Genomic DNA, 16767 nt, shown 5'->3' on the forward strand with positions numbered 1-16767 from the left:
GTGTGGTTTTGTGTTTTAGATTTTTTTGGGGGGGTTAAATGTGAGCCAGTTTGGACATTTTACTGGTGGTAGCACAGTTATGTGACTGAGTATTAACTTAAGTTTTGTTTCTTGCATTAGAATGAAATGTTGGAGGAGGGGCAGGGGTACGCCATCATGCTCTACACCTGGAGGAGCTGCTCGCGTGCGATACCACAGGTAGTCATGGTTTTCTGGTACCATTGTATGTTTTTATGTGATAATATCTCTGAACAAAAGTTCTCTTTCGTTCACTTTACCTGACTTCTCCTTAGCGATTCATTATGTCTTTCTCTCTTTCTGTAGGTAAAATGCAACGAACAGCCCAACAGAGTGGAGATCTATGAGAAGACAGTGGAGGTCCTGGAGCCTGAAGTCACCAAGCTGATGAATTTCATGTACTTCCAGGTAATGTCACTTTACCAGCAGCAGGGATTCTCCTTAACCGCTGCCTCAACCTAATCTACAATCTTCTCTCTCTCTCTCTCTCTCTCTCTGTCTCTTCCAGCGCACAGCTATCGACCGTTTCTGCGGGGAGGTGCGTCGTCTCTGTCACACCGAGCGCAGAAAGGACTTTGTCTCCGAGGCGTACCTGCTAACGCTGGGAAAGTTCATCAACATGTTCGCTGTGTTGGATGAGCTGAAGAACATGAAATGCAGCGTCAAGAATGACCACTCCGCCTACAAACGGTACTCAGAAACTTTGATGAAACCCCCCCTGCCCCCCCCCCCCCCCCAAGATATTAGCACTGTAATTACCAGACACTAGATGGCAGCATCAGTCAGCATCCCTGAGGAATACTTTATCTGCCCTCTTTTACCTCACTGACTGATGAAAGATGCTTATATTCTGCCTGGTGTTATTTTTTTTAAATAATTAAAACAAAATCTCTGTCTTGGCTTCGTTCAGTGCTGCTCAGTTCCTCAGAAAAATGTCTGAGCCCTCGTCCATTCAGGAGTCTCAGAACCTGTCCATGTTCCTTGCAAACCACAACAAAATCACTCAGGTTGGTCAGATATGTATCACACTGTTCATTCAACATTTATGATTAAACCATTTAACCTAAAACACTTGCAAGTAAATGTACAGAACATTAAAATGGGGAATGAATCGATTGAAACCAAATGATTGGTTGTGTTATGATTTACCATTTAATTGTCTGTTCTGTACCGTCTGCCAGTCTTTGCAGCAGCAGCTGGAAGTGATTAATGGATACGAAGAGCTGCTGGCCGACATTGTCAACCTGTGTGTCGATTACTACGAGAACAAGATGTACCTCACTCCCAGTGAGAAGCACATGCTGCTCAAAGTAAGTAAGCCCCACACCTGCCAGTGTGGATTGGCTAATGATTGCCTGTGTGATCCTGCTCATTCTAAACAATTTACCAGAGTATTGTTGGCAGTAATGGACATCCTATATATAACCACTGTTCCACTTCTTAGGTAATGGGTTTTGGCTTGTACCTCATGGACGGAAACAGCAGCAACATCTACAAACTAGACGCCAAGAAGAGAATTAACCTCACCAAGATAGACAAGTTTTTTAAGGTATGGAGGTGTATACATGTGGTAAATATATGTGTTCATGTGTAATTAATGACACTACAGTACATTGCAGTATAATCATAATACAAATAATAAGAGAGATACTAAAGTAATAATGCAGTCATAATGCAGCTCGGCAAAGAAAGAAAAAAAGGGAATGAGAACACTAAATGTCCGTGTTTCTCAAGTACCATTAGACACATTTGGTCATTACTGTGTTTCATGCAAAAACTATAATCTCCATGTAATGAGATTTTTGATTATAATTGCCTCTTAAATGATATGAATCCTCAGTAACCCCAGGGTGTACCTAATGTCTGGTGGCCATGAAGTGAATCCATAAAATCCCTCTCTTCACTATTACATGTTGATCCAGATTTTCCATTTAGAGGAGTGTAACCCTGAACCTGACAGTAATGCTGAGTAACTGAAGGAAGTGTTGGTGTCCGGCAAATCATGACTTGTTAAAGAAATGTACAATCATCTTGTGGTAAATAAGGCTTTGCACACCAAGAAAGAATTTCTAGAAATGCTAAGTCTTGCATAACAGGCCTTAATATTCATCCTGTGCAATTTCTCAGAATTTAATAGAACAAAACAAGCAAACTAATGACCACAAGTTCCAGTTTTAGTTTTATGTCTTACAACTCCTACCTACACCTACAACTCTAAATGCTTGATTTACAGCAGAGTGTTCCTTTGAAATTAATGTCATTTCATTTGTTTTTTTTCTCTTAATCAGTCCCTGAATTTATCTTCTTTGGAAACCAAAATGTGTTTTTGTCCTTGTTTTCATTCATTTCACCTTTTCAGTGAGTTTGACCTGGAACTTTGTTGTTTAATATGGTATTAAACATACATTCCTCATGTCATTGGTGTTCACAGCAACTCCAGGTGGTTCCTCTGTTCGGTGACATGCAGATTGAGTTGTCCAGGTACATCAAGACCAGCGCTCACTTTGAAGAGAACAAATCCAGGTAAGAGCAAATCATCATCAATCACCATCAATCATTTTCTGTTGTTCAGGTGGAATTTAGTGAGTATCTCAAACTCAAGCTAGAGCATTATCCATATTGATAATGATAAAAGATTTATGGTCATCATAATGTTGATAAAGCTCAAACTTTTGTCTTGTCCTGCTCTTAAAGAAAAGGTTCACAATTTTTCCAGTCTGTCTTAAAACAACAGTCAGGTGTCCATAGGAACAGTGTAATCCTCCTGTTCATACTGGCTGTTAAAAGATCGACTTCAAATGTGCTCTCAGCAGCTTCAGCAGCCTGAGTTTGTCATATCAAGTGGATATCTGCCACAGTGACAGTCTTTTTAGCATAAACTTCCCTCTTTGTGATTCAAAAAACAAGAGTGACTTTGGCAGTAAAAAGACTATAACATTGAAAGATATCTACCTCTACTACTACATATCAGCTGCAGATGAACTTTAAAGTATATCTTCTCTCAAAACAAGGACTGTGGATTTTGTCCCCCATCACTTACATTGTAAGTGCGTCATGAAGGGAACTTCTAATAACCAGTATGAACAGGAGGAATGATTACGGCAAGAAAAAAACGTATCTGACTGTTGTTTTAAGACAGACTTGATAAACTGTCAACCTGTCCTTTTTAAAGGCCACATTTCAGCTTGAAACTATTTCTGGCTGTTGAACGATAAATGCTTCTACCTATTTGTCCGTCATATCCTCATAAATAGGGATGATCTTTGATATGATTGTCAAATTAGTAATGAAATGAAAGTCTTGTTTTTTCTCTTGTTTAACCACTTCATACCTTTTTAAAGAATTAGGCAAACATTTTTTATTATGAACAACTCACCTGAAGAGACATAAAACAACAATGAATTTATCCAACTATCATGTATTGTCTGTGTAGCCACACTGAACCAACACGTCTTTCCTTATCTTGCGATTAAATAGCATCCTGCTGCTTCTTCTTCTTCTTCTTATCCTTAAATCCTCAGGTGTTTTTTCTTTCTATCAGTGTCGGCACGTCTTCTTTCTTAACGAGAACATATCCACATTTGTCTTACCCCCCAGGTGGACTTGCACATCTATATCCAGCAGCCCCCAGTACAACATCTGTGAGCAGATGATTCAGATCCGCGAGGATCATATGCGCTTCATCTCGGAGCTGGCTCGCTATAGTAACAGTGAGGTTAGTATGTAATAAGGTTTTAAATTAGACACCCAGGTACGCCGCTGCTGAAAATTGGTTATCAGTGAGGTGTTAGATTGTCTTTAAAACAAGCACATGCTGACAGTGCTGAAGAGTGGATCAGTACATTATGTGCACTCAGATATTTTCTTATTAAAAAAGGGAACAGTACATCCAACACCTGGCTGCTTTGTCACACAATCACCTATAGTAGGCTTTAAAAGCGGCCTCTTACGTGTGGGACATTTGAATTCCCAGCGATGATGTAACAAACATTTCAGCAGATGTTGCATCTGCCCCAAGACATCTGCCCCAGTGGGGGGGGGGGGGGGGACAAGACATCTGCTCAGGGCAAAGCTCAAGGGTCACAATCAAGTGTGGTTCAACTGGAAATTTAACCGACTGACTCGCAGATCAGAATCACTGATGCGCTGGAAACAGAAATGTCTAGAACGGGGAAAGTCATTTTAATGATCACATCTCCCATGGTGCTATTTTGTGCAGGGTTTTCTCACTCTGTCTGTTTCATTAAAGGCACTGAATAGTTTAATTATCTAACTTGCACTATGAGTAAGTCAGGATTTTATAGAGCGGGCCTTCTGTGTTTTGAAAAAGTGTGTTAATTTGTGTCCATGTAGGTGGTAACCGGATCAGGGCGTCAGGAAGCCCAGAAGACAGATGCTGAGTATAGGAAGCTGTTTGACTTGGCCCTGCAGGGCATGCAGCTGCTCTCCCAGTGGAGCGCCCACGTCATGGAAGTGGTGAGGACTGATGAATTATACTGAGAAGAAAATACATGGAGTGAATGATTTCTTTTGATTTAGTTGAGACTGTATTGATTTTTATTTTGTGTAATTTTTTTTTGCCACTGATTAAAGCTGCAGCGGTTAAATATTGTACCGGTGGCTTTAATGAATAGCTCATCACTCCTTGATTGCTTGATTTTTTAAAATAAATTTTGTCTGGTCAAATTTTTTAAACTTTTTGACTTTCCCCGCAGTACTCCTGGAAACTGGTTCATCCGACAGACAAGTACTCAAACAAGGAGTGTCCTGACAATGCTGAGGAATACGAAAGAGCCACCAGATACAACTACACGAGCGAGGAGAAGTTTGCCCTCGTGGAGGTCAGTGGTGACTCCTCAGTTCCATATTATCCGATCACTCAACCACATACGTACATTTCTGAACAACTAGCACTCTCATCATCGGTGAACGTTCTGTTTTTGGCAGGTGATGGCGATGATAAAGGGGCTGCAGGTGCTGATGGGACGCATGGAGAGTGTGTTCAACCACGCCATCCGTCACACCATCTACTCGGCTCTGCAGGACTTTTCTCAAGTCACTCTGCGTGACCCACTGCGGCAGGCCATCAAGAAGAAGAAAAATGTCATCCAGAGGTACGGATCACATGACAAATCAGCCTTCTAGTCAGCACATCACTTCTACATACCTTGTTCACTCTGTACCAAATTCTCATTAGTTTTTTGGGGGGAAACAAGTCCTTTTACATAAAGAAAGTCAATGTATTAAATATACATTCATTTGGAAAACCTTGACATGATGGCTGAACATATTTACATGTTGTGTTGCAATACAGTCAAATATGACAATGTAGTTACAATTAGAATATTAGATTATCAATAATTAATAATAATTAGAATATTTTTGCGTGTTGGACAACAGTGTTTCATTTTATAATGAATCCCATTGTTGTTAAATCTGTGTGACTATATGTGCATATTAATACAGTTGTTTGTGCCCTAAAACGTCAACAACTAAAGAATATTTTGCAGAATTTCTGCCACTTTTGAAGGCTAATTTATCTGTGAGAGATGTGAATACAAGCTTTTATGTCCCTTTACAGGCTCCGAGGAGTGAATGATAAAAAGATATTTTATTAGAATTGTTATTTTGCGGTATTTTCATAACCATACTTACTGGAAAATGTCCTCCTGCTTGACACTGTATGGTTATTGTAAATGTGATTGTGAATCTGTTTTCCTGCAGATTTCCCTGAAAGCTCTAGTAAACTGCTGTGCAGCTAAATCTCTGTAGTGTATAATAGATTGAACCCCACTGAGCTGTTAAGGCCTCGTGGCAAAGCCTTCATGTTCTGCATACTTTATCCCATTCATTATTCACAATGGAAGCTGAATGCAGCTATCCCTGTGTGCGTAACTGTTTGTGCTTGTATCCAAACCTCCTAGCCGATGTTTGACGGCCCCACAACCCCGTTCCTGCTTATACAACTAGTCATAACCATATTTGTTCTCTTACTTCAGCGTCCTCCAGGCCATCCGAAAGACGATCTGCGACTGGGAAACCGGCCGGGAGCCGCACAACGATCCTGCCCTCCGTGGGGAAAAGGATCCTAAGGGTGGCTTTGACATCAAGGTTCCTCGCCGTGCCGTGGGGCCCTCCAGTACACAGGTCTCACCTTCCCGCCTCTGCTGATGAACACATTCTCTACCCCAACTTGCATTATCATTCTTCTCATTATCCTTTCCCACACCCCTGAAGTCTTACACACTGTGACCCAGGCAGCTGCCAGTCAACAGTAATCGGGCTTATGAAGCTCACAGTGCCCCTGTAGCACACCTGATTTGAGCCGAGGTCTTCAACATGTCAGGCCAAAGCTCAACCACCTCTGGATAGAGCAGATAATAGGAGCTTGCAGGGCTGTTCTGCCTCATAAACCAGCCTGTTTTGCATTCTGCATTGTTTCTGTAGGACTAATAATAAGCCTTTTCTCTCAGAGCTTGTCCCTCTATCCCTTTAATTAATTACATACAGTACTGAATAGTAATCATCTGTGCAATTATGTTATATATCACACATGTTTTCATTTTGTATTAGCATACCTTATGTTGCATGAACCAACCAGATTTATCAGCTTAGTGCTCAGTTCCAAGAACTAATCTAGTTTCCAGGTACAGGACTATAAAGCCCAGCTACACAATCACCCGCTGTGTTTATCTACAGCGAATCAACAGTTTTTCAACTCCAGTGTTTTCAGTAGTAGATGATAGAGATTATAAAAACGGGTCTAAGAAAATGTTGCCCACTGATGTGAAGTCAGAGCTTATTTTGAGCTACAATCAAAAGTAAAATGTACTACAGCCTCCCTGCTGATGTGTATGTGCTGTTGTGGAAAGACTAGGAAAAAAAAAAAGAAGACATTTCACACTCCTGGTAAATATTCAGGTAGATTTTACGTGCAGGTTTTTTAATGAGATAGTTTTCTGTGACATGTAGAGGAGAGCTTTTATGCGAGCCACTCACCTATGAGATTAGAATACCGGTATTTGAAGGATCTGTGATGTTTGCGGTTGATGTGGCTAGTAAAACCACCGCTGTGCTGGCATTAATAAGATATCAGTCCCCTTGTGGCTCTTCTTAAAAAAAAAAAAAATCACTTACCGGGCTTGTTTTGGTTTTATATGCAGCTCTACATGGTGAGGACTATGCTGGAGTCTCTCATCGCTGATAAAAGTGGCTCTAAGAAGACTCTGCGCAGCAGTCTGGAAGGTCCCACCATCGTGGACATTGAGAAGTTTCACCGCGAGTCCTTCTTTTATACTCATCTGTTAAACTTCAGTGGTAAGGAGAAATTTGTAGCTCCTGGGAGCCTTTTGTGTGCTGTGTAACAGCTCTGTGATGTAAAATCTGTAATAAAACCTGTGTCCACCCACTTCTTCCATGCAGAAACCTTGCAGCAGTGTTGCGACCTCTCCCAGCTCTGGTTCAGGGAGTTCTTCCTGGAACTTACCATGGGCCGCAGGATCCAGTTCCCCATTGAGATGTCCATGCCCTGGATCCTCACTGACCACATCCTGGAGACCAAGGAAGCTTCCATGATGGAGTAAGGATGCTTATCTTTTTTTCTTTTTTTTTTTTTTGCAGGGAATGTGTGAGAAACATTATTTTTCTATTACTCTCAACTGGGTCACACTTTAAATTCACATAATTAAAGATCTTCATCTGAGGCTGCACAATTAATCAAAATAAAATTACAATCTTTGATCTTTTATGACAGTGATTCTACAGTGTTTGCATTAGCTTAGAGATTCATTGCATCAAAACAAACGCTCCTAATTTCTCTGTAAGTTGCATCAACAAATGATAAGTGAGCATTACTCCATGTGACTAACTGTGCAGGACAAAGGGGGTAGGAGTTGTGAGAATCCAGCAATGTTAGGAAGAGCAAATACAGTACATTCCTCCGCCCCCAGTTCTGACAAAAACACTGAGCCTGTAAAAAGTTGTGCTGTGTGGAACCAGATTCAAAGATGATGATGACAGTTAAAAGCAGATATTTTACTTTGGAAGTAAATGTAACTCCGCAAACTTGTACAACCACCTGAAATGTCACAAGAAGGCAGGAAAACTGCTGTAAAAAATCCTCGCCGGCTGCTCAGCCGAATTCTAATACCAGGAAATGAATGCTTTGTGAGATAAACTCTACTCATTGCTTTTTTGCAAATTCACGCTGTGCTACCTGATGTGATGAAACAACGTTAACTAACGTTAGGTGTTGAGCAGCAGTGGAGGCAGAAAACAAAAGATGAATCATTCTGAGGCCACAGCAGATGAACTATGGAATCAAACATGAGCCTGACAATTCATTTTTATTAGTAATGACTTTATCATGAACAGGCTCTTAATAAGTGCTGGAGTTTGAAGATGGAAACATGGTTTGCATAACAACTGCTCTAGCATTATGAAAGCAGTCTCCTTTTATAACTGGACTAGGCCTCAGTGTTTTGAGGCACATGTTACACCTGGCTAAAGGTGAGCTGTGTGCTAGTTACAATTTTTATCATTTTTTAAAAAATGAACACAGGAAAACATTGTTCAGAAGTGTTCTTTATAGAGTAGATGACAGACTTGGTTGATTATTCTTAAATGTAGCAAGTTGCAGCAGCATATGAGCTGTGTATCCTTCAGTATCTAATGGTCATATTGTTTATGTCTACATGAAGACAATTGTGATCTTTATTTTGTCTAGAATCATGCAGCCTTGCAGTCACCCTCTCACCCCAAATTTCATCGCATTATTTTCTGGACATCCACACACGTTACTCTTTCTAGGAGCCTTTCTTTAGCTCTTCACAATTATCTAATGTGAATCATCCACCTAGCAGTGGTAAGCTAGATGGATGCTTGGAGCGTCTCCTGTTACCAGACCTCTGTCTTTTAAAGTTCACAGACGTCTGGAGAAACTGTTGTCTTACTCTGGGATGAGACTTTAGGATCTAGTGAAGCAGTAACTATGGATTTAGAAATGTCAGTGTTAAGAAATGGCACCACTGCTTGTTTTCTCTATGAAACAAACAAGTTCTCTGTAGTGTAATTTAAAGTTTGAGTGAACTAAGACACCATACTGTGTTTTTGCCCTTTTCTAGCCAAATTTAAGCCAAAGTTCTGGCTGTGTGACATTATCAGTGCTGTGACTGATCAGAGGCATTCAGCAACTTCAGTGCTTATTTCGTCTTGCCTTATATTTTCAAAAAGGACCCCGGGTAAAATCCTAAAAATTGGGATGAGCCGTAAATGTTTTCATGTCTATTTTAAATCTTTGCTGCAGGATTATTTTGATGAGGCAGGTTTTGCATAATCCATTAAACACAAATGAGCAGGAATTAAAACACTAATTTACCCCAAATAGCTAAGAAGTCTGTATTTTAACCATATAGATATGTGATGGCGACAGTAATGATTTTATGAAATCAAATTAAATTTATGACCAAATATCTCTGCTAACTGTACAGGATATGGGAACAGTTGAGTTCTGCTAATGTGAATCACATTGACAGTGTAGCAGTGCTCTCCTGTCATTTATTTTAATTAAGTTTTCCATTTCTGTGCTTATGTCTGAAAAGACTTAAATGACACATCAGGATAGGGTTTATCTGTTTGACAGATATAATTGTGTTTCTGCCCAGTGCCCAATATAGAGGCCTTACTGTCTCCTTCCATTAGCCTTCCATCTTTTTTTCTGTCTATTCTTTTCCAAGTTGCTATATTCCCATCTCAGCCTGTGTTCGTGTTGTTGAATAAATCCGTAGTTCATCTGTAGAGACATCTTCTTCACTCTTGAATCCAAATGAAAACACGTTGGTATAAAGCTTTTTTTTTGCTTGAATCCCCTCCAGGTATGTGCTGTATCCCCTGGATTTGTACAATGACAGTGCACACTACGCCCTGACCAAATTCAGGAAGCAGTTCCTTTACGATGAAATAGAAGCTGAGGTAATAGATTCAAATATTTGGCATGAACATGAGTGTTTTGCTTTTATCATATTGTAATTTTACATCTTTACAAGCTTAGCCTCTCTAATGTGTAAGTATTGTGTGCCTCCAATGCTATTTGTCAAAAAACATTAACATTACATTATGCATCCAATTTTATTTTCAGTCACATGTCCATAGTATTTGCTATTATTTCAGTGCTTTCTTAGTTATGTAGCTGTTAATATAAATGCAACCAATATTGTTCCAAAAAGGTGGTGTGTGTATATGTGGGGTTAATTTGAACTTCTGTGATTTCAGGTGAACTTGTGCTTTGATCAGTTCGTCTACAAGCTGGCTGATCAAATATTTGCCTACTACAAGATTCTAGCAGGAAGGTAGGTGAAAATCCATTTGTGAGTATCTGGGGAACCACTGCTGTAATGCACTTAATTTCAGAACAAATAGTTTTAAAATGCAAATTCACACTTCACTCTGTACGTGACCCTTCCTGTATTCATTTGAACCCCTCAGTCTTCTGCTTGACAAACGTTTGAGAACTGACTGCAAGAACCAAGGGGCTAACATTCCCTGGCCGGCATCCAACCGCTACGAGACTCTGCTGAAGCAGCGACACGTCCAGGTATTTACCAGTCATGCTCATATACTGTACCTCTCTGTTGCCACTTCCATTATTTTGGCGTCATGTTGTCTCTGCCTGTCTAACTGGTTGTGAACTTCAGCTTCTAGGCCGCTCCATTGATCTGAACAGACTCATCACTCAGAGGGTTTCAGCTGCCCTTTACAAGTCTCTAGAGCTGGCCATCAATCGCTTTGAGAGTGAGGACCTCACTTCAATTATGGTACGGCCATTTTAGTCTTAGTAACAATATCCTCTCTTTTTCTATCAGTATTTTTGTGTTAGCTACTTTTGCTTCTTTGTGTGTATTTCTAGAGGCAGACTTTGTGAGCTTTTCATGATGTAAAGTTTGTCCCTGGAGAGTAGGAACAGTGTGTTGGTGCACAGTTGTATTGACTATTTTTATGTCTCTTTCTTGCTTAAAGGAACTGGAAGGTCTTCTCGACATCAACCGATTGACGCACAAGCTCCTCAGTAAGTTCTTGACTCTGGACAGCTTTGACGCCATGTTCCGCGAGGCCAACCACAACGTGTCGGCCCCCTACGGACGGATAACACTGCACGTCTTCTGGGAACTCAACTATGATTTCTTGCCCAACTATTGTTACAACGGCTCCACCAACAGGTGTGTTAGTTTGGACCACTGTCTGAGTCACATTACAGGAACTGTTGGTGGTAAACTAGCTAATTAATTCTGACATTTGTTTAACAAACATATAACACAAAATAGAATGGAAGCCAATTATTTTTTCAAAACATGAACATCAGCCAGCATGCTGCGATCATGATTAATGTTCATGTGGTACATCAATTTACATTATTTTTATTGTTAATTAGTCTGCCAATCATTTTCTTCAGTAATCAATTAATCGTTTATTGTACAAAATGTCTGAAAATTATTAAAAAGTCCTTCATAATTACCAAAAGCCCAAGTTTACATTAATTGCTTGTATTGTCCAACCAACATGCCAAAACCCAAAGACAGGAGACTAAGAAAACAAGCAAATACTCATGTTTGGTCTGTTCATATTTTATTCCTGCTGTTTGTTTTGTTGTATCTCTGATGTCAACGCTGTTAACACTCAAACACAATACTCCAGCAAGGTTATGTATAGCATAACTGGAGAGGAAAGTTTAACAAGTGTTTGGATGTATTTTAAACCTTCTGCTATTTCTGATCATGTGCATCATATCTTGATGTTGGTGACGTTAGTGATACATGTTTGAAGAATCATTATCTGTGTTCAGGTTTGTGCGCACCATCCTGCCCTTCTCTCAGGAGTTCCAGAGGGACAAACCGCCCAATGCTCAACCCCATTATCTGTACGGATCAAAGGTCAGTACGCTTTTCTTCATCATCACCCACAGAGAGAACATTGTCCTTTTTTAAATTAATTTTCTCTTATTCCATTAGTGGATGATCTTTATTGATTTCTGGCATGATTCGACTGGCAGTGTATGAGCTCTCCTATGGTCGACATTTTCAGCCACAGATTCACTACTTTATTGATATATGTATTGATAGATTTCTAGAAAAGCATCATTATGGGTAACTATGTGTGAAATGTCTTGTGTGTGCAAAGTAAAGGGAAAACAATTCATATTCATAGTACACAATCAATCAAAAAGTCCTTCATGAGCTTCTTGTTATTTATGAGAGAAACATTCACATTCAATAGAACAAACAAATACAGACAGGATCGATTATTTGCGCAATTACAAAACATTTTGAACATCATTGAAAACTTTGAATTAGTTCAGCAAGATTTAATTTTAAATGGAAACACTCTATTTCTCCTAAACACAAATAGGAATTCATCAGTGGGTAAAAATACTCGACAGACAATTCAGTCCATGCAGAACAATGCTGTGATGACCTCAATCCAGTTGATTCATACTGGCTCGCTGCCAGACAGCTTAGCAAGTGTTCTCAGCTCATGGTCCTGGGTAATTATGTGGCCAGTGGTCTGAGCTGAAAGGAGCGGGGTTTGTATGACGGCAGCATGTTTGGCGCTGTTGTTGCTACTTCCTCTGGCAGTGTAGAGGTGTCTGGATCCAGAGGTGTCTTGGCGGGCTGCGTTGGCCACCACAGGGCAGCTGTTGGCGGCCTGGCTGGGGATGGAGCAGATGTTGTGGAGACATCCCCACAACAGGATGCCGGCAATGAGCAGGAGCAAGATGCAGCAGGTCAGCCAGACACCCATGGCGAGCTCCCAGCCGGCCCTGTCGTGGCCTTCACTGCTCTCGGTCAGAGTGCTGAACACCTGGCATTGGTCGCGAACAGGATTGGCGGCCTGACACGTCACGCACAAGAAGTAGGCGGTCTGTGGGAGGAGGTTGGCCAGATGCGTGCTGGTCTGACTGACGGGGATGCGTTCCTCGTGCATGAAAGTTTTGCGCTTGTAGCCCATCAGCAGGCTGTTCCAGTTGGGGTCGTACATGACGCTGTAGAAAGTGTCCAGGCAGCCGGGGAAGGACGGCCAGCTCACTCTAGCGGAGGTGGTGGAGATGTTGTAGACCACAATACCCATGATGTCTGTCTGTCTGTCTGTCTGTTTGTCTGCTTCTGGAGCTGTGTTAATGAAGGAAGTGTTTCCTCAGTTATAGTCTTTGTGAGATCACAATGTAAATTGGGCTGGAAAGAGAGATAACATAAACACAGTAAGACAGACAGAAAAGATCATTTTAAGCACAATAATTTTTTGTGCTTATTTCCACCCGGCTGTTTACATTGAGTCTCCACCAAGTTGTCATCAAATCAGCATGAAAATAGCAGGTTTGTTGGTGTTGTGGTGCTTGTTTCATGTGATTACAGACTCTTTTGACCGCTTTGATTACAGCACCTTTTCTGTTATGATGGCGCACGCGCAATAATATGAGAATCCAGACTCGCCTGTGGCCAAATTAAACATAAAAGCAGATTCCCTTAAAAAATGTAATTGCTTCCATCCTATACCTCCCGCTCAGAGAGGATAATGTTAAACATAATTAATCAAAAACGTCATGGCCACCCACCCATCCCACATTACATCAAGCATAAAAGAAGAAATAACAACATCAGAAGATAATAAGCATTGTAGAAAGGATTATCTGGGACAAAGTGCAGTGGTGGGAGGGGACGTGTGCGTACGTACAGATGTTCGGCAAATTACATAATGCAGAATGATTTGTGACGAGGCTCATCTGTGGTGTTAAGTCACCTGTTACAGGAAAGGTGACGATCTGTTGACCTTGAAGAGCAGTTAAAAGGTTTGAACGGAGTGGTTTTAGCTTTGATTTGAGCATTATTTGTAATATCTATTGAAACTTAGCTTTTTCTACTATGGAATACAAAATAATAGCTCAGTTATGAGCTAAGTCATACGTCAAGTAGTGGTGTGAAATGATAATAATAATGCAAGTTTTGCCTCCTCCCGTATGAAGTAATGCAGAGTGGGTGTGGTGCACATTCAAAGTAAATGGTCCTTATTTTTCAACAGGGTTTTCTAACTAAGCCATCATGGAAATTAATAAGGCAGATACATTTTTCAGATACAGATAGTCTCACAAGAACAATAGGTTTTAAGTCCGTTGTAGAATTCTTAGTTTAAACCAAACCAGAGTGCTTACATGTGAGTTAAAAAGCACAAGTCACTTAAGAGATACTTCTATTTTTTCCACTAATTAATTTCAGTAAATGCGTCCTTTCACAGGTTTTTTTTGTTGCACCAGCAGTAACCCATAGCAACAAAACATACTGGTCTATATTGTAATAAACCATGTTAAGATAGTCATTAGTGGTCATCCATTCAAAGCATGATTGGAGGGAAGACTTACCGGGAAAACGGTGCCAGTATTTGTTGAACATACCAATCTGTAGTGCCTGACGTGTTCAGATTATCCTGCGCTCCAGCTACCCATGAGTCATATTAGCATCTATTCCACTGTCACTGTATCAACAGCTCTGATGCTGGAGGCTGCTGCTGTGTAGGTTTTCAACCTCAGGAGTGGACCAGAGATCGTTGTGTCCTTGTCTCCACTGCTGCCACACTAGTGGGAGTGCTGCTGGATTAGAGCAGCGACTTCAACTCTCTGCCGACAGGGGAGAGAGGGAGCTGAAATCTCCAGCAGTGAATGTTAGAAAAGAGTGCATCGGGTTGAAACAGTTCAACATCCAAATGGCTTATTATTTATCAATTGGTTTTTTATAAAAATTATCTGATATGCCTTGATATTTCATCTGGTGAGATTAATCAGTCATAAACCCTTGAGCAACACTTTGGTGAATGCCATGGTTTTCAATCCGGAAAACTAGCAATGCAGTGTGCCTTCTGTCAGGAGAGGTGGGAGCTGAAATTTTGTTTCTCCATCTGTCAAACCATTTGGTCCAGAGCAAAATCTCTTAACAATGCTGGCCAGATTGTCATGAAATTTACTGTGGGATATTCATCTTCCCCAGAGGATGACTCCTGATGTTTCTGGTGATCCTCTTACACTGACATTTTCAGAAACGTCCTTTTTCCAAAATATGTCAGAAAGCTGTGAAATGTATCCATTGCTTCTTTGACACTCCATGAGTTTTCCTCTTGGGCCTCTTTCAGGCCAAAATCTCAGTTTTGCACACAATATATCTCATAATCTACCAGGGAGGTTGCCATTAAATTTAAAGTGATTAACCCGTTTTTATTGAGGATGTCATGTTAGGACTTGTTTTGCCAGGTTAGTGGAATAGTGATGTTGGTCGGTCAGTTGTTCTACCACATTGGTCTTGACTGAAATGTCTCAACTATTGTATGGATTGCTATGAAATTTTGTAGACATTCTTGGTCACCAGAGGATGAATCCTAACTAACCTCTTGACTTTGATGATCTCCTGACTTTTATTCTTTTGTTTATGACCAAACAACTGCAAACATTATGTCAATCCCATCAGCCTCAGTTGTACGTTTGTGTTCAGGGTAAATTAGCAAATGTTAACATGCTAACACACTAAACTAAGATGGTGAACATGATAAACGTTACATAAACATTGTACCTCCTAAACCTCAGCATGTTAGCATTTCATTGGCTGTAGACTCTTAGTCTTGTTTCAAACTTTGGAAAGCTCCCTCCAGAGCCACAGAAGACATTATGCAACAGTTTTTAGAGACTGAGTAGTATTTCTTGTGGTAAATAAAACTGAACTTCATGTATAAAATGTCTCCATTAGCTTTTCTCTAGCACCACCTGAGGTCAAAGTCTCATTTTGCACAGAAAATATCTCAAACTACAATCATGCCACTGACGTGATTATCCATTTTTAATAAATTATCCCATGTAGCAGAATATTGACATTTTTATCCACACTAGCGCTAAGAATTACAAAATTATCTGGATGTTGTACATTCTGTCCCAGTACTTTCTGTATAGTGGGGGTTTCTTGAGCGTCGCAGCCTCTACAGGGTGCTAATGTGTGTTAAACGTATTTCGTTTGATTTCCCAAACATAAAATGTTTTTTGGTGTGTCCTGTGGTGATAATGTGTTGAAAGTGTTCACTGTGAGTCAGCCCTGCTGTAGCCACCAGTAGACTCATGGGGGCTGAATTTATCTTCAGAACCCATTTGGTCATGAGGGAGAGGATAGTAGTGAGCAGTGGCTTTAACAGAAAACACAATCTGTTTGTCATTTGTCTTTCAAATACTCATCCTCACTCCCTGATGCATCATGGATGATTGAAAATTACAGTGTTTATTTAAGTAATTAAAAAAGTGCTGATGCTCTGAGTTGAACTTGTCCTCACCTTTCCTCCTCTGAATGTAGACCTTGAACCTGGCGTACAGCAGCATATTTAGCTCATACAGGAACTTCGTGGGTCCCCCGCACATCAAGGTCATGTGCAGACTTCTGGGCTACCAAGGCATCGCTGTGGTGATGGAGGAGCTGCTGAAGGTCGTTAAAAGCCTGGTGAGTGGGACAGTAATCGGTAAGAGTGTGTGGGAGGCATAATTAGAACTGCTGTTGCAAAACAGAGGATGTCACTGTGTGGAGGGGTTGAAAGAGGATGCTCTCTTTGTTAGTTATGAATCAGAGTGATGTCATCGCTACCAAATACACAGTAGAGAAATGTGAATATTTGTTGGTTCAGTTTGTATGTGTTTCTCTTGTGTCTTGAATGATTAATCATACGCGCTTCAGGTTAATG

General features: G+C 40.6%; 2 protein-coding genes across 3 annotated transcripts in view; one reads left to right on the top strand and one right to left on the bottom strand.

Annotated features, from left to right (window-relative positions):
* Positions 1–16767, top strand: part of cyfip1 (cytoplasmic FMR1 interacting protein 1) — a 28776-nt gene that overhangs the window by 7568 nt on the left and 4441 nt on the right. For both annotated transcript variants that reach the window (XM_044361247.1, XM_044361248.1), the window contains exons 4-24: positions 121–198; positions 325–426; positions 527–708; positions 929–1025; positions 1200–1328; positions 1463–1567; positions 2450–2541; positions 3616–3733; positions 4372–4494; positions 4734–4859; positions 4966–5132; positions 6018–6165; positions 7182–7335; positions 7441–7597; positions 9891–9987; positions 10288–10364; positions 10501–10609; positions 10710–10829; positions 11032–11231; positions 11855–11942; positions 16386–16529. In XM_044361247.1, coding sequence (XP_044217182.1) covers positions 121–198; positions 325–426; positions 527–708; positions 929–1025; positions 1200–1328; positions 1463–1567; positions 2450–2541; positions 3616–3733; positions 4372–4494; positions 4734–4859; positions 4966–5132; positions 6018–6165; positions 7182–7335; positions 7441–7597; positions 9891–9987; positions 10288–10364; positions 10501–10609; positions 10710–10829; positions 11032–11231; positions 11855–11942; positions 16386–16529 — 2613 coding nt within the window. The remainder of the gene's footprint in view (positions 1–120; positions 199–324; positions 427–526; positions 709–928; positions 1026–1199; positions 1329–1462; positions 1568–2449; positions 2542–3615; positions 3734–4371; positions 4495–4733; positions 4860–4965; positions 5133–6017; positions 6166–7181; positions 7336–7440; positions 7598–9890; positions 9988–10287; positions 10365–10500; positions 10610–10709; positions 10830–11031; positions 11232–11854; positions 11943–16385; positions 16530–16767) is intronic.
* Positions 11953–16379, bottom strand: LOC122988721 (fibronectin type III domain-containing protein 9). The gene is made up of 2 exons (XM_044361254.1): positions 14423–16379; positions 11953–13241 (listed from the first exon to the last, which is right to left on the bottom strand). The coding sequence occupies exon 2, from the start codon at positions 13135–13137 to the stop codon at positions 12499–12501; it is 639 nt and encodes a 212-aa protein (XP_044217189.1). The 5' UTR covers positions 13138–13241; positions 14423–16379; the 3' UTR covers positions 11953–12498.

This window comes from Thunnus albacares, chromosome 9 (genome assembly GCF_914725855.1).
Source record: "Thunnus albacares chromosome 9, fThuAlb1.1, whole genome shotgun sequence".
In the NCBI taxonomy this organism is placed as follows: Eukaryota; Metazoa; Chordata; class Actinopteri; order Scombriformes; family Scombridae; genus Thunnus; species Thunnus albacares.